Source organism: Excalfactoria chinensis, chromosome 1 (assembly GCF_039878825.1).
Source record: "Excalfactoria chinensis isolate bCotChi1 chromosome 1, bCotChi1.hap2, whole genome shotgun sequence".
Taxonomy (NCBI): Eukaryota; Metazoa; Chordata; class Aves; order Galliformes; family Phasianidae; genus Excalfactoria; species Excalfactoria chinensis.
The window spans coordinates 138,098,165-138,121,972 of record NC_092825.1 but is presented as its reverse complement, the minus strand read 5'-3'; the positions used below and the strand labels follow the sequence as shown (position 1 = coordinate 138,121,972).

Here is a 23,808-nt window from a genome sequence, read left to right as displayed (position 1 = left end):
TGCTCGGAGGCAAATCAGGAGCAATTTACCAAGCATGTAGCTACTATGAGCTGAAATCCTGACATAATAGCAAGCTGTGTATAGCCACTCCTACCTGCCAGTTATTACTCATGTTAGCTTTTTACTGACACACTGAATTTCAACCACACCTTTCTTTCACAAACAAGCGCTTTCCTTAAACTAAGCTACATCTGTAGTAAATAGTTCATTTCCAGTGAAGCCAACAGGAATCTAAATTCAGAACGCAGCGCAGGAGCAAATGAATTACCTGCACAAAATCCAAAAACGTCAATGGAAGCAGGTCATCCAGATGGCCAATATCTTTGGAGAAGCGATTTAAGATTCTTCCTACAGAAGTAGAGTTGGAAAAGAAAAAGGAGAAAAAAAAAAAAAAAGGGTAAACATTCTTCCATAAAAGATAAAAATACCTTTAACAAACTGTATTTAACAGTCAAACAGAAGCAGCTAGTATCTAAAAGGACACCTTCTGAAACCACCATGGAAGATCTTTTACAACCAGCACAACGTAATGCCAGAAGAATACTTTTAAAGGAATGCTTTTACTCAAACATAAAGATGTACTACAAAGCTGATGCTGTTCTTTTTTTCTAGCAATTTAGGCTAATAGTTCAATAGAACATAACAGGTGAAACTTTATATATATAGTCTGCACACACCAAGGGGGATTGAAGCAAAGGCACCTTAATACAAGTTTCATCAAGTAACGTCAGCCAGACTCTGCTTCTGGCCTTGAGTGAAACTCACTAGTGCATGCATGTCTTAGATAGATCACAGTTGATCTAACTGATCCTTTTCAGTATTTCTGTTCTCACCCCTCCTCTGTGAACCCAAACGGCAGGCATTTATGAAACAAAATTTAAGGTAGATTTCTGTTTGTGCTGCCTTACGTTTAGATTTATTCAGCACCTTGACAACACCGCTCTTCATTAAAACGAATAAAACAATTTCTAATCTGCTGTCACTGAAGCATTTACGCTTCTCTATTTTCCCAAGTTCTACATGAGTGAAAGAAAAATCAGTTAGAGCAATAGTTCTTTAATAATTAAAGTCACAACGCTGACACCCATAAGTGGATTAGTATCTTTCTCTATTAATTGATACCTCGACTCTACAGAAAAGCAACTAAGCTAAGGACGGGAATTTGTCTGTTATAGGGTGTGTAATGCCCATACATGCATTCACATTGCTTTTTTATCTACGTATATCTTGATTCAATTATTACTTCTAACTGGTACAAACACATTCTCTGCATTGGCAACAAAAGACTTTTTTTTCCCTTTTCAAAGGAGCTCATTAAATTGAAAGTAGTTAAGTTTTAAGTTTCCATGGAGTGCACTGGAGACATAATTCACAGATAACTGCATAAACAGAAGCAACTTCTGTAGCAACCATCATTCTATTTTTCAGTTCATGGCTGTCTCAGAACTACGGATTTTGTTGCGTAACATTGATTTCTTTTTTAAAGGAATTTTCGTTCCACACTAACCAATATGCAAAACCCTCCTCAGGGCTGGGATATGACTCCAAAGATTCTGTTGGCAAACAGCTTGTTCTGCAGTACTCCAGTCCAAAAGCAGTTATGTCAGAAGACAACGTAGCACAAATCCTATTTAGGTGCATTGCACATGCAGAGAAAGGGTATACGGCGGCACAAGATTCAGCAACATATTTCATAGTTTCTACTAGAAAAGGCAGCTAGGGATTTCACTTAATGGTACATTAGAGGGAACTTCAGGAAAACTCTTTCAAGTTTCCTTTTCCTTTGTCTTCCTTACACTGGGATTTTGCCCATGGAAGAGTACGCGCGCCCTGCACATATGCTTGAGATAAGATTTAACACCTCTAAACATCACATTCCAGGATATCTCCCAAAGATCCAAGACTTCATTGGTCATTATCCAAAGAGGTGAAATGCTTCCTTTGGGCAGAACTTTCCTTAGCAGCCTGTCCTAGAGAGCAGACGAGAGACAGAACAAGGCACAGAGTTTGGACTCAGGATACTGGCTTTCTTTCTCCATCTTTGCCTCTCGTCTCCTGAGCTACCCTGTTACATGTCACAGAGCAACGGGCAGAGAAAATGGAGGTAACAGCACCTAGCCCCTTGGTGAAGCACCATCAGAGGAGCTGAGAACAGCCTGGCCCTGTCCCACAGACTGGAATCGGCACCTAAATTCATTTTTATAATCTTCCTTCACCTTTTAAACACAAGTAAGTTGTATGCACCACGGTTACAGAACAATGTCAGCCTCATACAGGCTGACAGCTGTTCTGCAAGGAATCTCTAACATGGCTGCTGGTCTCAGCTACCATGTTACTGGCTGCCATGTCATGAGGCCACCCCATAGACATGGCACAGCTTGGGTCACTACCAGAAGTCCCAGGAAGCGAGCAGCACCTACCTCACCCCCATGCTCTGACCTGTGGAAGAACATATCCTAACTTGTTCCTAGAAAAGTGCTGTGTTCATGCTTGAGTTGGATGGTGAGGACAAGGCCTTCAGGGGTAGAGGAGAGAAACCAGCAAAAAACGCTCACCGACTGTCAGAAGCATTTAACTCTTTTGTAGCTTCACTTCCAACAGGATCCTGGAGTTGGGTTCTCATTTTTTTTTTCCCCTGCCTTAGATCTCTATTGAAGAATGGCCAGTTAATAGTTCTTCAAGGAGGAAATCTGCAGAGGTTGAGTTTGGGTTTGGGAAAGTATTTTTGGAAGCTGTGACCACTCTCAACTTTTTCCTGAAGTTTCATTTTTGCAACTAAGAATTCTAGACGGCAAGCATGATACAGACCTGTATCAGAGCTTCTAGCTGATAAGAAAGCAGCACAGATATAAATGGGAAGTGCTTAATGCTTGCATTCATCCTTAACACCAGGGGAGGTTGTGACAACATTCTCTTTTACAGCAGCACCTTCAGATGAAGCTGTTTGAGGAATACAGTCACAATATTCCTCTGGTCTTCCACTCTCTTCCACATATCCACTAATAACCAATTACTCACGTTCCCGTGAGTAATCAAGTTGCTCATTAATTGCCAAAACTGTATTTTTGGCAACTGCCTTTAAGCACTGTTACATTTAACGATTTCATTCAGTGCTTCCACAGACTGCGTTTTGACAGAGCTACAAGCTGCCACTAGGAAAGTGGAAATTACTCTGACGTTATCAATAAAACATGAAAACATCTTTTAATCTGCCTAATCCTCTTTAAAATGTAAATACAGTAATTCTGTAAAATGACATGAACTAAAATACGAGCGAGCAGAAGAAATGGTATATAAAAGACATAACTTGAGAACAGTGGAACCTTTTACAGTCCACCTCATACAATTACAGCGATTTAAACACTGGGGACATGACTCAGCTGCTTCACAAATAAGTACTGAGGTGAATCTCTGGCAGCAGAATGTTATTGCTTTCGAATTTTCCAGTTACTGGAAAAAAACAAACTTGTCCATGGTCTATTTAGTGTTTGCATGCAGTAACAGAAAACAGTGCCTGAAATCAGTAAGCCTAACAAAATTCCCTGCTTCTTGCTAATAATGCTCTCATAATGCTGCTGCCATTCCAGTGACTACTACTGCTACGCTACTTCAAAAAGGAAGCAACGTAGTTCTATTTTTGTGATGCTGGTTTTCAGTAATATTACCCTGTTGACTCTGTAAGAGAAGACACAGGCCCTGAAGATTTATTTCAGATCCTGTTCATAAAGATATAACTGAACTGGCATTTTATTCAGCATGTGCAGCACAGAAGGCGGCGATGGTAACCCACTAAAGCAAGCAAATTCCAACAGCAGATAGCAGAGAGCAGCGTAGCTTCAAGCAGAAGTGCGACACTTTGGAAACATCCACAAAATGCCCTGTAGCCATCATGATGTTGCACTGAGAACGATTGCTAAATTTACAAGGACGTCTGCAAGTAAATGAGGTCTGTTTTGCAAGGTATGGAGAAACAACTGTCTCTACTTATGGGAAGCACAGCAAATCAGTGGCTTAGTTATGCATTATTAACCATGCAAGAGAAAACCTTCCAGATATGAAAATAACAGTAGTCATTTTCAGTCAGGGTTCAAAACACTTATAGTTATTACCACAGTTTCTACCTGCATTTGCAAAGCTAGCTTTTAGAGATGGCTCTTTAGACTAAAGGAACTGTTGCACCTGCTATTCAAGAAGGACAAGGTTTGTACAACAGATACTGAAACAAAATACAGTTTTCTCTTCAAAGCTTCTAACATCCTGCTCTTCCAAATTCAGACCATCAACATCACCATATAATACCTAACGCTTAAAAAAGACAACATACGTTGTGTGCATTTCTGTGATAGAGGTAGGTGCTGAGAGACAGTATTTCTTACACTTAAACAGTTCAGTTCACAAAACTCATCCAGCTCACCGAATGCTTGTCCTTTTTATTTATATCACCATAATTCAGTTGAAGTATCAAAAGGAAAAAGGAAATACTAAATACAGAACTTACAAGGCAATTGAAATATCATGAGAAGGCTACAGAAAAAAAAAGGCTTAAAAACAACACAAGAACTGAGCATGCTGATGTTACAGCAGCACCCAAATTGGCAAATACAATCTGCTGCTTTAATCATTCTCAAGCTCCCACTTAGCGTGCTGTGACAGTAGTGAGCTGCAGAAGGGAACGTGCTCTTTTCAACAATTCCATGTTTGTTTTTACATCAAGTAACTTAATCAGAACACACACACTGATGTTAAATTTTTTCCTCGGTAATTAAATAACTATTCAATGCTAATTAATCACAGTTAAATACAAGTCTGTCACCAAAGTGCTATGTACACATTTGAGACTATTTAATGGTCAAATACTTGGCAGTATCGAAGTTAAATAATGATTCATTAAACCTCCTCCACTACACAATAGTTAGGCTAAACTTGAAGTGAAAGAATCAAAACTCTTTTGTTCTCCATGAAAAAGGCATCTAACCTCAGAATGTGATACTCTTTACCTACAAACTCTGTAGACTGCTTTAATTGCATGAATCAGAATGTGTTCAGGTGCGACAGACTCCCTTTGCTTCTGCAGGTGCTTACTGATACTTTGGAATTGATGTTCAAACCTATCATCCAAATAATGAAAACACTTGACAGTGTACCACACCTACTTAAAATGTTTATACATACTTCATGATGAAAGAAATATAATCCAAACTGAATCAACACTTGTGATGTAAACACCAGAAAAGGATTTTTTTTTTTTTTAAACAAGAAATGAGGATCCTCCACAGGACCAACCAAATGCCACCAACAGCATTCAATATTGAGCAACGTAAATTCCAAGGGTCAAGGACCCTAAAAGCTGCTGTGCATTATTTCTAAATGCATTTGGCATTCCTTGTACCCTTTGCTGGCTGCTGCATTCACTGAAATATTTCTCCGTAACAGAATAGAGCAGACATGGATTGTATACACCTTGCAAAGAGTTTACTCTTTCTACCCACTTGCTTCACCCTATGTGGCAGAAATACTTTGTGACTCCCCTAATCCACTGATTGGCTTCTTCAGAAAACACATGTTTTAAGGAGAAGGGCCTTCTATGGACAGAAAGCTTTTGCTCCTGGTGTGTGTGCGCCTGCACAGCTGTGCACGCTTAGAACTTCCTCCTCCACCCTCACAGATGAGGCTAATCCTCAATCCAGGCAATTTTAAATACCTCCCACTTTAGATGAATGTGCGTTTTATTAATAAACACCACTTTACTTAATTTAAACAACTCCGTAGTAACTGGCCTAACTATAATTCTCACATACAAGAACACAGTGCTTACTAGGGGAAAAAGTCTTCAAAATCCCTTGAACAGTGAAGACATGGATACTCCCCCTCCCCCCCCAATCACCCAGTCTCTGTGAAGAAAAAGTAACGAATTAAACATCATCATCTCCCACTCCCCACTGCAAACTAGTAGAAACTTGTCTGAAAGCAAGTTGTACCGTTAGGAATTGGGACTTAATCACAGACGTATAAATAGTGAAAGCAACCTCAAGTGCAGCGGCTCATTTGCCCCAAGCCAGTCGTGCTGCAGAAACATTCTCCTGGTTTAAGACGACTTTCATTTGCAGGAACTCCACTTTGCTGCAGCCTGCTTTCATCAGCAAGGAGAAAGCCCTGCACGTCACGTTCTGCTGACAGTGTGCTCCACGTACTGCTGGAAACGGGGATGCATCATTCCCTGTCCTGGGGAAACGCACCATGACAGACCACACTGAAGCTTTCGACAAGGTGAGCTACGGGTAAAGGTGTTAACTTCCCCTAAAGAGAGAAGTAATCTACTTTAACAGTCCAAATTACAGATTATAAAGCCAAAGCAATTTTCTACAAACACGTGGCAGTTAAAATAATGCTCAGACACTGCCTGAGCATGTAGTAACATCATAACATAATACTCAAGGGTGAAAATAAAAGGAATAACTGCACAGAACCGGCTATGCTTAAAGATACATCCATTCAGCTGTGCTGAACAATTTTTCCCTTTCTGTCAGTGGCATAAATCGACAGCTCCCCACATACTGTGCCGTGAAGCTATGGCATTCTGTGACTGGTAAGTCTTTACCCATCCTCACTTCACACACACACACACACAACAGAAAAACGGGGGGAAAAAAATACTGTGGCTACAAGCAGCCTTCCATTCGATCAAAGCTGTGACAAAAGTGGATTGTCCATATCAAATGTTGGCAGCAAGCAGACATTACATCAACCTTGTAAAATACAACTATGAAATCAACAAAGTAATTAAAGATGGATTACCATCTTTGAAAGGAATTGTAAGTTTGTGAAATATTTCTTCAGAAAGAAATCTGGAAATGCATCTCCTACGTAGCTGTCAATTACTGATCTACTCTGGCTTTTCTTCCATATTTCTACAAAGAAACGTCAATAGGTCTGTTATCTTTTTTTAATATATGTTTAGCACCACACATCCACATAAACTGCCATATACAGCATTACTGTCTTCCCTACAGGCATCCTATAAATATAAATAAGAAATGCTATCCCATTTTTTTTTTCTTTAGCAGCCTGAAACTGACAGGAATATTATCACTTTCTTAGACATTTGCAAATAGGCACAGTGGTGCTGGGCCAAAATATGCTGAGATCATAATATCCATTTATCTAAGCTGCCAGCATGTAATAAATTCAGGTGGGATGCTTTCTATCCAAATTAATTTACTACTTGAAAAGGACTTTTTACACAAATGCTGTCAAACAGAAAAACAGCTGGGAAATGGGAAGAAAATGTGAATGCTGTGTTTGATCTTATTTTTAAGTGTAGGATTTAAAGGCGAAAGGATAACTATTGACAATGATAAGAATGAAAAACAGCCTTCCGTGTATACAATTTCTATTTTTACTGATGACGGAGATGTCTATGTTACCTAGCATAAATATAATGATCCCAACCATACAGTTTTATTTTTGAGCTTTCTATTCCATCAGCATAGCTCAGGACTCCGATAACCTGCTGATTGCCTTGCTTGTAGGAAACCAGAAAACATCAGTGCTCCGTGCAAGTCCCACTTGTCCCTTCCTTGAATACTATGGCAGTTAATTTGTTGTTCTTTTTCCCTCCTACAATGCAGCCAGAGATGCATTAATATTACTATCAGTTATCAACAAAGTCCATCTCCTCAGTTAAGATACAATGGAAAAGGCATATGTAAATTCTTCATTAGAAACAAAACAAAACAAAACCTGTAACCTTTCTTCGTCCTAGAACTGCTTTCACATGAAGTTTCCAAATGCTTCCTGTATAGCATTTGCTTTTCATACTACGTATCGTTACCATCCAAACGTATTAGGTGTAATTTCAGAACTTGTAACAGAATCAGAGATTAGTTTAGTTTAGTTGCTACACTATGTGCACTTAGGTGCTCATGAGTGAAACATATGAATGTATTTATTTTACAGAACAAGGTAGATCTAGGGTAATATATTAATTAGCAACTTCACAAATTATTGATCAATGTAATACAGTGTCCTGTAACTGGCATTCACAGATTTCTCCTTATTAGCTTATTGTGAAAGAAAGCAGTGGAGACAATTGGAAACAATGAACTTCTGGCTATACAGCAAAGTATTAGCCTCCAAACAAAGTACAGAGCCACATCTCCACTTGACAACTAGAAATGACAAGTGGACATTTAATCTGGCACAAATTGCCGCCCTGCCTCCTGCAGCGTTATAACACTAAATCTTTCATACGTGATCTGAGATGAAGATTGCTCAAAGTTCTAACAATATTCAACTTCAGAGCTATTTTTTTGTTTCCGTGAGTTTTATGGATAAAATCCACACTAAAAGCATGCCGAAACAAATAGAAACTAAAACATCTACTCTAATATACTATCAAGAAACGCATAAAAGTACAACTTAATTTCTACCATGTAGTGCAAAATAAACAACACCACAATGCAAAATCTGACTGAATTTAAATATATTGATTAGAAGGGGGAGTACAAAAGCCAACACTGGCCTCCGTCCCCTCCTGAAAAAATAAGAAGAAAAGTAAAAGAGAAAGGCAAACCCCTTGCAACATTTATTTCAAGACCAGGTGATAAGCTGTATTCTATCTACCAAGTTTTCAGTTGATTTACATCACTTTATTCTACTCCAGATGTAAAGTTATCTATTTTAGCTGCCCGCGCATTGTAAAACATCACTGTAATAGAAACCTGGAAGAGTATATATGAAATAAAGGCTTACACTGGATTTTTACAGGCTACATCATTAAACTGCAAATATCCAATCATTAAAGGATATTGTGTATATAGTTCTCTTTCCTACTGTAACACCAGTTAAGATTAAAATATGTCCCAACTGTTGTTTTGCTTTTATTTTGAGGCAAGGAGAAGAGTTTCAAGTGAGTTCAACCAAACACTACAGATCAGGATGAACTGATGGACCTGTTGCTCAAATTTAAACACAACAGGGGAAATGTTGCTCTTACAGATCTGGTGGTCATACATCAGTATGCATCTGTTTAAGAATTAAAGCAAAAAGGGAATAATACACCATGTTTTTGGTAAGGTTTTCCAACGATAAATGGAGTTTTTTTCCTGTGCTACTTATGTCATCAAGACTGGTTTCAGAATAGGCCTTAGATAATGTATTTTAGAGAAATCTCAGGAAAAAAAAATAATCGTTTGGCTTCTGCAAATATGCTCATATCTACTCATTTTCTTATCATTCTTTACTTTTCCCAGGCACTGAAGTTTGAATGGCTAAATCAACATTCCAGCCTAAGATGTCAATAACCAAGACACTGAATATAAAGCTTTTCCCTCCTGAAATCTTCATCTGAAATTGCCATGTGGCAGATACGGTGACCACCCAGATGTCAAGTATTATCTTGTATTTTATCAACCAGATGTAATCAGATCCCCTCCTACATATTGAAGAGAATGCATCCCATCTGTTTTACCCCATTTCTAAAGCCATGGAAGGGAATTCCATACAGACTATTGTGAAAGCTATGACAAGGCTTCTGGCCTCTATCTAGCCCATCCATTTTGGAGGACAAATTCTTGGGGCGGCTCAAAGAGCAGAGGCATTTTATGCCCTCATCTGACTTTGAAAACACTTGTCTTCTGCTTGGCATGCTACTTTTTTCGATCATTTTCTTCTCTTTAGCTTCAGCTTCTTTCTCTTCCTCTGTTCTTCTGGAAAACGTGAACTGTTTGGCAAGGAAAGTTTCTCTCTGAAGTCCATTCCATACAAAGGCACTTAATGAAAATACTACTTCTTTTTAAGAACTCAAACCACGGAATAGCCACCGCAGCAACCCAGGTTTGGCTGGACAGAAAGCACAGCAGATAACATCAGGTAAAAATCAGAACAGTGTTTATTTTAGTTTGCTGCGCAAATAATTAAAGCCTTTGCTTTTAAAATTTTCTGAGCGTTTAAAAAAAAAAAAAAAAAAAAAGGAAAAAAGAAAAAAAAAGACACATCTTCCCCACAAACTTAAAAATTCTGCTTCAATTTAGGACGTTTCAAACCACATCTTAGAGCAAAACCTCTTCTGGTCTCACCCGTCAAAGCTGTTCTGCCTTTGGATGAATCAGTGAGTAAGTATGGCACCGGAAGAAGGCAAATGAGTGTTTGCCTGAAGGCTACTGCAATCAGCATGGGAAGGACTTCAGCTGGATTCAAACCCCTTTTTATTTTTGCCTAATTTGGGGCATGGAATGAATCCTTTCCCGAGGACTGGGCTGTAGGGGAAAAGGAGGGATGACTTCACCTCCTCTTCAGTTTTGTGATTGGCATCAAATTCCCCTTGCAAATCTGGCCTCAGAAGCAACCAAAAATCTTTTGTCTCAGAAGAGCTGAAGGCAACAACCACATCCTAACAATTTTCTTCAAGCAAGAATGCTGTCCAAAGGAATCTAGATATAGTCTGGCAATGCATTTCTTTGGGCCATCCGCTTCCGGCGGAAAAAAATCATTGTAAACTTCTTTACAGCTTAAACTGTAAGTAACAACAATGAAATGGAAATGTGGGCTATCATATACATTCAAATAAGAAGAAAAGCAAAATATGACCTCTTATCTCCTGTATATTAGATTTATTACATTTTTAAAAAGTAATCTTAATAATTAAATGCTGAGGACTGTGAAAAGTTGCATTGCATGGTATATTACTTCACTGTACCCCCTCTACTGGGCAACTATTAGAAAGCTTCACCTGAAAAAGAAAAAAGAATTGCACCAGGAGCAAGTAGCTGCAAGTGATGACTAAGCCAAAGCACCAACGGGATATAAATGAAAGCCAAATAAACTGTAATGTTCACATAAATGTATTCCTTATGTTCCTTCTCGTAGATTTCTTGACAACTGAATGTTGGGAATATTTTACCCAAGTCCATAGCTTAAATTACTGAAAAACCATATGTTTACAGTTACATTGCTTAAAACTAATGAGTACTCTAGTAAGGCCCTACAACATTCAATTTTTATGCCTTTCAAATAATAGGAATCAAACAAAGAATAGCAAACCAGCATAAACTAACAGCAACTCTTCTTCACTTCTCTATAAGCAAAGAATTTCACACACATCCAGGAGAAAAAGATGACTTTTCTGAATAGTCATTCAAGCAAAAGCCAATACAATTTACAATCTATTTTGTCTTTGCTTAATTCAAAGACAGACTTCAATGTGAAGCTCTGATTACAGCTGTCCAGCAGCATGAACACCTAAACAAATAAGCAGGCAAAGACAGGAGTGTAGTCTGTAACAATGAGAATGCTATCATTTGTTATTTGCATGACAGAAACTCCCAGAAGAGGATTAATGTATCTGAAGTGGGAGTCAAAGCCACCAGGCTGGACAACCGCATAGCCAGCGGCATGCCCTTCCCTCAAGAGTTTGTTGTGTCAGTGAAGGGAAACCAACACAATTGGCTGTAAAAGGAACAAAGAGCCAAGGGAAGACGCAGCAGTAAGCTGGAACATAAAGTTGCAAGACAAGATGCGCACCTTTTTATTTTCTTTTAAATACGGGAAAACAAAGGAGTGAGGGAATGAATTAGTTTCCCTACTCATACGTTTAAGTAGTCTCCGTTTATAGATATACTGTGGTTACAGTGATACTGGTATATCTTGAGAGATTATTTTAAGATGAAGGAGAGCCAGCTCGTGGATGAACTCTGCTGCACAGGGAGCAGGAAGTTACAAAGATGTAAGCATGAAAGATAAGCAGGCAAAATGATGATAGAAGGTGGAAGACACACAGGAATGTGCCAACAGCTGCAGTTACCAGGTGCAGAAATAGTAAAAGCTTTGCAGGAGCACCAGGCTAATGCTTAAATGAAGTCACAATCTTTCTACACCTCCTGGTAGGCTCCTCACAATACACTGGGGCTGTAAGATCACGAGTGAGCCTTCTCTCCATCTGGCCCTGCAAGACAGCCTTCTCAAAAGACTAGTTGGTAGTAAGTCACAGAAGCTGCCAAATCTGGCACGTTTGGATACTGAGAGACTTTTGCACATATTGATTTCAGTTTTCATACAGTGCAGATCTGTCTGTTTGCATGCTCACTCGCCTTCAACTTCTGTTCCATTTACTGTATATCTGTTCTCTGACTTTCCTCTCATTTTTCCTCAACATTTATTCTTCTATTTCCCCTCACCTCAGGATGGCACAAGTTGTTGGACATAAACAAGCGTATTCCAGAAGAGAACACCAACCCAAGCACAACATAGGCAAGAAGACTGGTGAAGCTAGATAAAGGCTAAGAAGCATGGATGGCTAAGATATACTGAGGTAGTGGAGAGTGAAGACTTGGTCAAAGAAATGGCTGAGAAAAATAACCCAACCTGCACCTTATGACACTGACTAAACTGGGACAAGCAAATGGGAAGGTGAACAAAAGGTGGCCACAACACTTTAAGTAGATCAGTGCCTGAATTAATGTTCTGGAAATGCAATGTGACAAAACCAGACAGATAAGGAAACTGCAACAGCTACGTGAGTCATACAAGGAACAGGAAGGATGTTTTACACAGAAAAACATGAGAAATCCTTAGAGCAAATGAGATATCAGGTTGTGAAATAGTTCCCAAATTAAAACTGTGGAAGCCACAATGCTATTGTCACCCAAAGAAAGATTGCAAAATACATTCATAAGATACTACATAGCCATAAATCAGTAGATACATACTGACTATGAAGGTTATACTTAGATGAAGCAAGAGTTGCAAGCAGTTCAGAGAGATGCCTTTAGAGAACAGTGAAGAGGATTTGGTTTGAGTTACGTCTTGCATTAAGCTGCTCTTAAAAAAGCATATCTCACTCCACTAACTGCAAAACTGCAGGGATTGGTTGTGTCTAAAGCCGTCTCCTTAGAGTATACTCCAGTGTGCTCCTTTAATTTCATTCACACATGGTCACAGGGCTGATTAAGATTTTAGGTAGAACTCTCATTTAAGCAAATTTTTCCTTCTTCCTTCAAAACAAACGCGTCTGTCTTTGGTTTCACTTCTCACTTACTTACGTATTTATTTTGTTTCTCTAACAATTTTCATAATAAAGAGGTTGTTTGTATGTTTTAAATCAGCACCGTATCTGCTGAAACTCTATCAGACCTATTACAACAAAGGATTGCAAGGAACTGGGCAACTAAAAGAGCAATTAAGTAAAACAAAAAATACTTACTTTTCAGTTGTCTATATCTAATCTATATAACACCATAAAATTCCCTCATGTAACTTAAAGCTGTATTTTAGAATAAATACCACAGATTTTGCTAATAGTCACTGACCATAATCTGATCCTAGGAGAGAAGCAGTTATTCCGCATTTAATACGGCATTAACAAAAATCTCTGGTAAAGCTGAATTAAAACGGAAAAATACACATACAGTAAAATTAAATTACAGAAAAATGTCTGTGATTCCTTTTTGCTGTTCACATAACTGCATAACCAGAGAACTTGATCCTAGATCATTTTGTGGGTGCACTGTTAAAAATATGAAGCAGAAGTGTAACTAACAACAACAAAAATACTACTACGGAAGGCAAGATTGTGTCAATAACCCAACCACCATTAACATTACAAAGCATTAATTACTAAAAGTTAGCACTGTCGATATTCAATTGTAATATTTAGAGAACAAATGTTGACTCTAATAGTTCTCAAAACGTAGCTTAATTTTAGAATGCATATGAACAGCATCCAATAAATTTTTCATCACAGCTGAATCATATTTACAATGCCTCTTAGCTTTCAGAGAGTCTATTTTGTCCTTGACTGACTCCACAGAGGAAGTCCTTAAAGAGCAATTCACATCCCCAGTATGAAAATGCAATTTCTCAAGTTCCTAGTGGTCATCTAAACAGTGGTCATGTTTTCAAAGAAAGGTTACAAACAACTTTAAGTGTTTGGATCATTCCAGAATCCTGTATGGTCTTCTGGACAACAGCATTATATTTTACTTTTCAATTTTTAATATTCTGATTTTTTTCAAAGAAAGACCAAGGAAATTTCCTGACATCAAGGTTCTGTACACTTTCAGTATTTTCCTGCAAATCTGTTGTAATCAGTCACTGTCACAGTTAGTGTAGGAAATTATGGTCTTGTGAAACCAAAGTCTCTGGTACAGCACATGATCCATGTGGTGAGATCTGTCCCCCTCTACAAGACTCCTTACTCCAGCAGGGCACCATCCTCAAACCTGCAGAGGTCTGTCCACAATGGACCACCCTGGAAGGACTGGGACCTAAACTGAGTCAAGGCATTACAAACTACCTGAATTAAAAACCCAAATTAATACTGAAAACAAGACCTCAGATATGCTGTAAAATAATATTAATAACATGCTACTGCTTGTATGGGTCATATTCTTTCTCCTCAGTGTATTCAGACCCCTGATGACCATTTGGTTCATAAAAGAGATCCTAGAAGAACCAAAGGTTCTGACATCAGAGAGTTCAAGCTGAATTTGAATCCCATTGACAAGGTATGACTCATCTCTGAGGTTTAAATTAGATTATCAGCAAAGTGAAGCAGCACAGTGAATCTACAATAAAAGATGAATGCCTACAGGAAAATAATTTTTGCCCCTAGTGGCAGATGCTTGAACTTTAAATGCTCTGAGACTAAGCTCTTTGTATAAGCCTTCCTGATATAAAACAATTGAAATAATTTCTTTAGTTGGTCCAACTTTGCTCCATATGCCACATGGAAACAATGTCTAAACCCTGTAAAAGAAAGTATATTGTCACTTCTAAACCAATTGAGGATCAAACAATTTACAGAAACCAAGACTTATTTTGCTGACAATTAAGCTCTATCACCAAGACTCGAGATTCAATGAAATTTGACAATTGTGAAGAAAGAGGCTTTTGTCTAAGTAAGTCTGAAGCATTTGGAAGAATCAACAGAAAATCAGAAAACTGAATTAGATCTTAGTATGAGAGCCTTTGAGGATAGTCTAGAATTCGGTAATTAAACTGCCTTCTTTGCTTTGCTCTGTTTCCTCTCTGAATTGCTTTTGGTATTACAGCAGAAACAGAAATATAGGCTGATTTGGTCTGGGGAGCAAGTATTTTACCCATCACACTTCCTCTTAGATCAACAGTGTTTGTTTGTCTAGTCCACTAGTCAAGTTCCATTACAAAGAACTTCCAATCTTTTACAGATTAGATGAAAAACAAGTGTGAGCAACCGCTGTGCACAGTAAGGGAATCTGAACAGCCTTTAAGTCTTTTTCTCCTGTGCTGAAAACCACATTTATTTTGCAGTAATTTAGACACAATCCAAAGAAGTTTGCAAATTCTGTTCTAGCACTGGAGGTCACTAGTTAGTATAATATTCTTGCATCTTCTCGTAGAATCAAAGAATGAACATCCTTGTTTCTCCAAGAAATATGATACTCGCTTGTTCTCCTGCACACTTGATCGAAAAAGAAATAGGTAAGATTCCTGTTCAAAACATCTTCATGCCTACTTTACAATCAATAAAGAATAGTCAATAGGCATCTGAATGCCCCTTGCAATGCAGAACTACAAAAAGCTTAAGCAGAGTGCAAAGGTATTAACAAGCTAATCTGTCCTTACGGGACTGAATTTTAAGCTGAAAACATCTGAGATCATTTCAGACTTTGGATTTTGCATTTCACAAAATGTCTGTGTGTCATTTCAAAGTACATAATAATGTTTCTTTATTGCGAGGCCAAAATGGGAAAAAATTAATGAAAATCTGTTTTTTTCCACAGTTACGTTTAAATAAAAGGCCACTTTTGCTGCATCAGAGATTATTCTTACTTAATTAAAAAAAAAATGTTAAAAATATGTTGTTGTTTTTTTTTAATGATTTTGTTGTTGTTTTCAAATATAAGTAGCATTTACTGAGTTGCCTTGAATTCAATACTAACTTACAGTCATAACTTAATTATGAAGAACGTTGTCACTATTTGGGATATTAAAGCTTGTCACCTTTATGAAAACCTCAAGACATTTCTTTTTCTCTCAAGGTTAGTTTCATTCTGACAGTGCTGAACAAATTCTGTTTCCTCATAAAGAACAGCTATGAATAAGACAGGCCCTGAACTCCCACGTTGCAATGTATAGAAAGTTCAGTTGCCCTATCATAAGATTTAGAGCAGAAGTCTAAATTTGGTGCTATGAGGCCCTGGAAGAGCCTGAATCTCTGTCATGTACCTAGGCTAATTTTAACCTTCATCAAAACCCTTCTTTGTCTCATCATTCCTCATTCTATATAATCTTCAAACTGGAATCTTAAGTTATTAGAAAATAGAAGAATTAAGGGATTTGAAGAACTCCTGTTATTTTACTACTTGAAACTCTGGCCTCTATTATTCAAGGGAAAATGTTATTTGGACAAGCACACATTTTCTACATCATATGTAACAGTTCAACCAAGTAAGAAGCACACAGCAAATACGATCTGAATGGGCATAGGAGCCCTGGAACTTAACTTTGCTTTTAGTTTCTCTTTTTGTAAACTGAAAGTTAGGCTCCTACCTCATTATGCACTGCAAAGATTTACTCACATTTACAGGTTATAACACAAATCGATGTTCTTCTCTATGTTGCCCAGCATGAAGGACATACCCCACTTCAGTGAGAGGGAAGAGAAACACAACTAGAGACAGAGAACCACAATTCTGAAACTGTTCATAATCCCATGTAATGAGATGATCACTGAATATAAAATATTTAACATTCTAAGAGAAGACAGACGCTCACCACCTTCTCTGCAAAGACCAGCATGACATTATAAATGGAAGCGCACTGGAAGAGATGAATGAGGCAGTGTAAAGTTTACGGCTTTAAATGTTCATATTAAAACAAAAGAAAGAAATAAAAACAATACAGAACTGAGCAAATGCCCCCGGAACCACATTACTTACTGTCCTCTGGTCATGTCTTAGAAAGGATGGGATGGAAACAGTACTCCCGTATGAGAAATTAGTTATGACATCTTAAAAACAGATGTAGAAAGCTTTGAAAATTTAGAGTGAACCAAATCTGTTTTGGGCTGTGAACACGCAAACTGATGAATGTGAAACTATTCTGAGAAACAAATACACGCAGGGAAATGGGAACACGTATTTCTGATGAAGGGAAGCTTACCACAAAGCAGTAGGGTGTTGCTTTTTGCTTTCTTTTTTTTTCTTCTGCCTACACACGATATATTCTGCATTGCATCATTTGCATCTTAAATAGACAATAACTTCATTGAGAAAAAAAACAGGTTTACCACACACATACAATCTCATCATATCTGATAAAAAGAAAACTGAGAAAGAGAAATGTTAGGCCATCTATCCTTCATCTAATATGTGTTATAACTGCCAACAATAATGTTCATATTCCAAACCTTCATCTTCCCTTTTTTCCATGTGCTGTCAGATTATTCTGCACTCTGCATCTCAACACTAATACAGGGTAGTGAAGATTAATGCTTGGAAGAAAGCAAGATACATGCAGAATACAGTTTGAAGAGATTAGGAGAGATGGAAGAGTAGCATTCCCAGACACAGAAAGTAGAGGATAAATTCAGGTATATGGGGGGTGAAAACAGTCAAGGAACATGCTGGCAGAAGCACGATTATACAGGGAGTTTTAACAACTTCCTCTGAGCTCAAACATCTAATATACTATATGAATAGCCCATTATAAAAGTTCAAGATTTTGGTGTACTGTTCAGCTCAATAAAATTTTTCAACTGGTGAAGTGAGGATGGATGAGGGAAAGCATATCTGTAAGAACATCAGGTCAGCAGTCATTCACAAGTCTTCTACAGTGGTGAAAAGCCCAAAAGGAAAACAAAAACATGACCATATAATTCACTTCTACCCTGAACCAGACAATCAAGAATGAAGACTTGCAACCTTTCTCCAACACACCGCTCAGCTTGCTCTGTGCTCTGGCCAAAACAGCCTCAGCTTCTTCATACATATAGGAGATCTCCTCATTCCATAATCACTTGCTAAGGCCCGCCACAACTAAATGTTCCGCTCAACAAAGTTTAAAGGTAAAGTTGTCTTAAGACTGGTAGCTGTCAACACACACAGCTTGCCACACTACTGCCTCTTCCAAATAAAGCATTATTTTGCGTTAAATAACCAGAAATCAAAACTTGAAGAAGCTCCTCCGTATGTATTCATCTGTATACCTAACAAAAAACACGGACAACTTATCTACCCAAACTGATTCCTAGAAAAAGAATACCAAGGGAAGACAGAAAGCAAGCAATATCTCATATTATTCACAAACAGATAGGTAATTCTGACTACTGAGTCTGCACTTTTAAAACTGAACAGGCCAGTAAAGCAGAGCTTGAGACAATACCTCCAATGCAGATACTCCACTTGCCTACTTTTAGATTTCTATCAGTTTTCACTTTGGATTGCCACAGCAGGCAGATTCACATACAACATCCATTCTTTTCTACAGTGAAATTTTAATTTTGGATCAAGAAGTGCCCTTTGTTTCCAAGTACTCTCTAAGATCACCACAGGCACAAACTAATCTTCACTTGTTGCATAATCTGCAAGATGCTGGCAATCTGAAAACAAGAATAATTAATTCACCCAGATGCTGCAGTGCAAATTACCTAGGATCATCTGGGAGAGAGATTGCTGTGCATTATAAAACAGAGGAATGGAGCTAATGGAATGAGTTTGTACTCTAGTAGTCTTCCTTTTCTTTCAGTTAGCAGTCATTCTGATAAAAAAATAAATAAGATAAAAACAGCCTGCAAGCACCCAAGTGGTCTGTATGTCACTAAGAGATGACAACAAGAAGTTACAGAATGGGAAAGAATGAAGAAAAGCCATCGCTCTGATGTACAGGGCTTTCTCCTCGGATGCTGGACTCCTGCCTTCCAGACCCTTACTAAATGAGTGAGAGAGGAGACTGAGCCGCCCTTCCTACACTCCATGGGCATGCTCTCACCACCACCTGGCTGGCTCCCGTCCCTGCCCTACTCTTCACAAAGTATTTCCTTCAGAAATACTTCTACCTTATTCCAAAGTGGAAAACAAAAGTGGGTTTTTGAGAACTTTTTCTTCGCTCATCTCCCAACCACAACTGGTATCTATCAACAGGGAAGAACTACTTCTGTGGAGATACTCAAGACCCATCTGGACGCCTACATATGTGACCTGCTGTAGGGAACCCACTCCAGCAGAAGGCTGGACTCGGTGATCTCTGGAGGTCCCTTCCAACCCCTGCAGTTCAGTGATTCTGTGATTCAGCAAAAGAGAAGGCCCTAACCACATGGTGCCTCCGGTCCTCATGGCTCACAACGATCAAAGTGATGTCCAGCAAATTTCTAAGCAGATAATGGGAAAAAATACATACACTAAATCCAATTATCATCAAAACCAAGACATCTTCCTCCTTCACATTCTCTCTGAAAGGTGATTTGCAGCACCACCTCAGCGACATCTTCTTTCGCCCCCCCGACATTTTTTCACTGTAGCCTTCCCTTCAACCATTTCCTTTCTACTTGTAATAACTCTCATCAAAATCAGGCTGACATCCATGTGAGAATAAAATGTAGTGCCTTTTTTTACTTCCTTGCTACACTTGCCACGTTTCTAAACAACTTCCGTTCAGTCTTCTAAACCCAACACTTTTAATTAAGTTTATCTTCGTCAGCTCCTCTGTGCTTCCTTTTCCTTTGGCTGAGGTGGAGTGAGAGTAGCTTGCTTTGTGGTTGCTTTAGCAAATGAAAAACCAGAACTGCAGTATCTGGGCAGGTCAGCATATGGTCAGAAATGAGTTTCGCAGCGGGCCGTTTTCCCCACCAGGGGATTTTAATGCAGTGAAGATAGAAAATCCCTGTGAAGGCATGAGAAATCTTATGCCAGGAAAGCAGAAGCTTGCACTTGGAAGCGGTCATCGGCACCAGCTTCCCACTGTTTCCATCTTAAATAACGCACCATTCCCTCCTACAAATAGTTTTCTGTAAACCTTTTCATTTTATCTTGCTTATGGAGGATAAATAGGGTAAGCACTGATTTGGGGAACCAAAAACATAATGGGTTTGTCTCATCAGTTTACAGCCGAGTTTCATTCAATTATTACTGTAGAGAAAAATAGGATAGAGTTCAATTGGGCTACACTAATAGATAATAAATGTAAACATAACTCCAGAGTGCTATTTACTAACTTTAAGGACTACTCCTACAGAAATCAACATTATAAGGTTCCTGACAGAATCATAATAGCGATAAAACACATGGAAGTATAAAGCTATTTAAACTCTTAACAAAAGCCATGATAACACTAGCAGTAAATGAGCAACTCCCACAAAATATCATTTATTAATCACGCCCTGATAAGGTTTGAAGTACACAGTACCATTGTTATATGAAAAAACATTAAAGTGGTTTTTTTTTTTTTTTTTTTGGTGAACGAATGTAGCAATCTAACAGGTTTTAATTACCACACCTACTTCAGTGACGAGCTGTTCCACTAAAACACCCAAACATAATATTTACAAGCCTGTGTGGTTGTTAGGAATCTCGGTGATTGATGGGACATATTGTGTTGTCATCTCACCACCAACAAATGCAAGTGATTACCAACACGGAAGAGAGAAGCTGTGTTTTTATGCTACAAGAGACCGTCCTGTAGGGACTTCTTTTCAACATAAACTAACAAACCTATGCCCACGTGAACCTGCTTTGGAGCTTGGCAAAGAGAGTCGCAAACAAAGCCCTTGCTACACTAAGGACAACATGTTTCTTTTTGTATTAGCTGGAGAGAACAAGCAAGCTGTCAAGAGAACTAGCATGCTTTTACACAATCCCTCCGAATTCATCTTGACCACAAGGAAATATCTGAAAACTGCATCAGAAAGATAGCATAGATCTTGTTTCAGAAAAAGAAAGAAAGCAATTGAATCATTGAGTCAAATAGGAATACAATACATTTTCTGGCATCGCTACTGAATATTTATATCAGTGATGAATGAGACTACAAACGAAATATTTTAACATGAAGCTTTGCCTTGTTAACTGCATGATATGCCAAAACACCACCTACTATAAATCACAGGGTATAGGACCAGTATTTCTTGTTTAAACATGTTACTCGTTCAGCAGAATCACTTGTGTGAACAAGCATACATTAATGTACACTAACTAAAGCAGTTTCACTATCCAACTGATAGAACTATAATTTAACAACCTCATTATCTGCATTGTAATTTTCAAACTGCTGAAATACCGTATTTGTTGCAAATATTATACAGCTTAAATACTTTAAACAACATGGCCCATTTGACGCTTCTGTCAGATAAAATGCAGATAGGCACTTGCGCACTGACGAACAAGCTTTTAATCCTATAAAGAAACTTTCTCTGTCAAATTATAGATGTTTCAACACATGATTTATGAACACCGTAATTAAAATCCTTATGCCTTAAAGAAAAACAAACTCTTCATTATAACATCAGCTTTCTTTCACATTTTTATCTTTTAATAGTTGGAGTTCGCTTTATACGCTGCTGTTAGCTATCAGTTTGGCACATCATTTCTGGAAGCCACGACTGAAGAACATAACCTTGGTCAAACTTTGAAGAAAGCAACCAAAGGGATCGATGCAGCTTCCATCAAGCATTTGGGGGCGGGGAGTGGGAGAACTGCTGGTTTAACAGGTAAAGGACAAATCACACAGTTCATTATTTTCTGTCTCTAGGAAGTCCAGAATGCCGTAATGCCTGCCAAAATATTTATCCTTCCATAAACCATCAGAATCAACAGTTTGTAGAGACAAATTAAAAAAAAATATAAGGGGAAAAAAAAAGAAAAAAAGAGCTTCACTTTCAAATGCATTTCTGTAGCGGTTCTCATCCCATTTGAATTTTAGACAGAGGAGGGGGAAGAGATTTCTATTTTATCTGAACAAATTCATGCATATCACTCATTCATTCTTGTAGCACCCATCAGCACAGCGGCAGCAGGTTTCAGTTTCCGAAACTCAATGCAGTTCAAAATCACACACAATCTCCACTCAAACTACCATTACTGAAAGCGGTGCAGTTACACATTAGCATTCCTTCTCTAAAGAAATCTCTGCTCCCAAATCCCAGAAAAGAACAATTTATTTACAAGCCAAGCAAGTAATCTTCAATCAAATCCTAAAGCTTGTCAAAGCCGGAATCTCCTACATTATCAATAAGAAAGTAATTTTAAAAGAGGGAACTCCCAATTCAACAGTCAGCGCAGTTGAGGTTCGAGTCCCTTTTACTTTGCCTTTTACCATGCTTGTTTTAAAATATTTCAAATAGTTTGAGAAAGAAATGTGAGGAATAATGGCTGAAGGTCTCACTGACTGGACCAAAACTCCACAGGGTTATCTGACTTTTGTCTGCTAAGTTCCCAAACTCAACATCACATGAGGCAAAAAAGTTTACTCTGTAAAAGATTAAGAGAAAATATTATACTTGCAGATATATATTGAGGATGACTAAACAGAACCACTTCTGTTCAGTGCAGAGGTTGAAAATCCACTCCTCAAATGCCATCTCTAAAAATGTAACCGATAAATTTTGTTAGCCTTCTAACAAGCTGTTGCAATGCTATGCTGGGATAAAACAGATCATGCTGCCCTCTTGTGCTAGACCTGCACAGAAATCAACTCCTTTACTCCCGCAAGTGACACCTAAAGAGGAATACATAAAGCATTCACTATGAAGTGTGAATGTCCATATTTTTCTCCTTACAGACATCTTGACATGCCTGCAACTCCCCAGCTGGGATTTGGGTAGAAGAAGAAAGGCATTTTCTAAAGAGTCAGCTTCTTGAAAGGAGAAAATAAGAAAGTTCCGTGAACTCACAAGAACAACCACATAATCGATAACTTCCCACTGAGCTTTCACTACAGCTGGTTAAGTGGTGCCACACAGATATCAACTTTTAGATGTTTAACTTTCAGTCATGAGTATCTGACTGTTCTTTCTGAGTTCTGGATAACACAATAAGCTTTAGTCACTTCGGATTATCAGCTCAATAGGGAAAGGTTAAGTGCTTAAGAAAGAAACAGATGTTTGTGTATTAGCAAGGTTCATCTGATGCAAAACACGACCAAAACAGCAACGTACAACTACTTTTAGACCTATGCCCAATTATAGAGAAGTGAAATTCGTGTAGATAAAAACATTTTCACGTGGGAAAAAAATAACAAGAGGGGTCCTCATATTTCTGTTCTGTCTGTGCTATATAATCCAAGTTCCTAAAAATATACCTATATTCCTCATTGTCTGAGTGAGACACCCATTACTATTCCCTTAACAAGCCTCCCTATGCATTGCTGATGTAACATATAAAAAAAGGTCTAAGTCTCATGCTTAAGCTGATCCAAAAAGAATTTTCTTCTTCTTTTTTTTTTTTTAAGAAATAAGTCATTTCATTTATTCACCACAACTGATTGGATCTACACTGTTGGGAGTTGACAGACATGTCACGATTCAATACATATTTCCATTTCCTAATGTCGACTCCCTGATGCTGCTCATCAGTCTGTTTCTCCAGCAAGAACCACCGAGAGCTTGGGATGTCTATTAATTTCCTTCCTTCCTCAACTTTGAAAATGGATCACCAGCGTGTTCAAAATACCGACTGCAGCATTTTTAATTGGAGATTATTGCTGGAGAAATAAAACAGCAAAAGTCACTTCTGCAGCTGCTCCTGCAAATGTTTCAGAGACTTCACACAAATACTGAAAACACACTGGATGCTTAAATGACAGATCTGTCACTACAGTATCAGCTTTGCTAATGTGAGA

At 38.3% G+C, this 23,808-nt stretch overlaps 1 protein-coding gene across 1 annotated transcript in view; it reads right to left on the bottom strand.

Annotated features, from left to right (window-relative positions):
* Positions 1-23,808, bottom strand: part of ABCC4 (ATP binding cassette subfamily C member 4 (PEL blood group)) — a 140,275-nt gene that overhangs the window by 59,932 nt on the left and 56,535 nt on the right. The window contains exon 20 of the mRNA XM_072353449.1: positions 269-348. Coding sequence (XP_072209550.1) covers positions 269-348 — 80 coding nt within the window. The remainder of the gene's footprint in view (positions 1-268; positions 349-23,808) is intronic.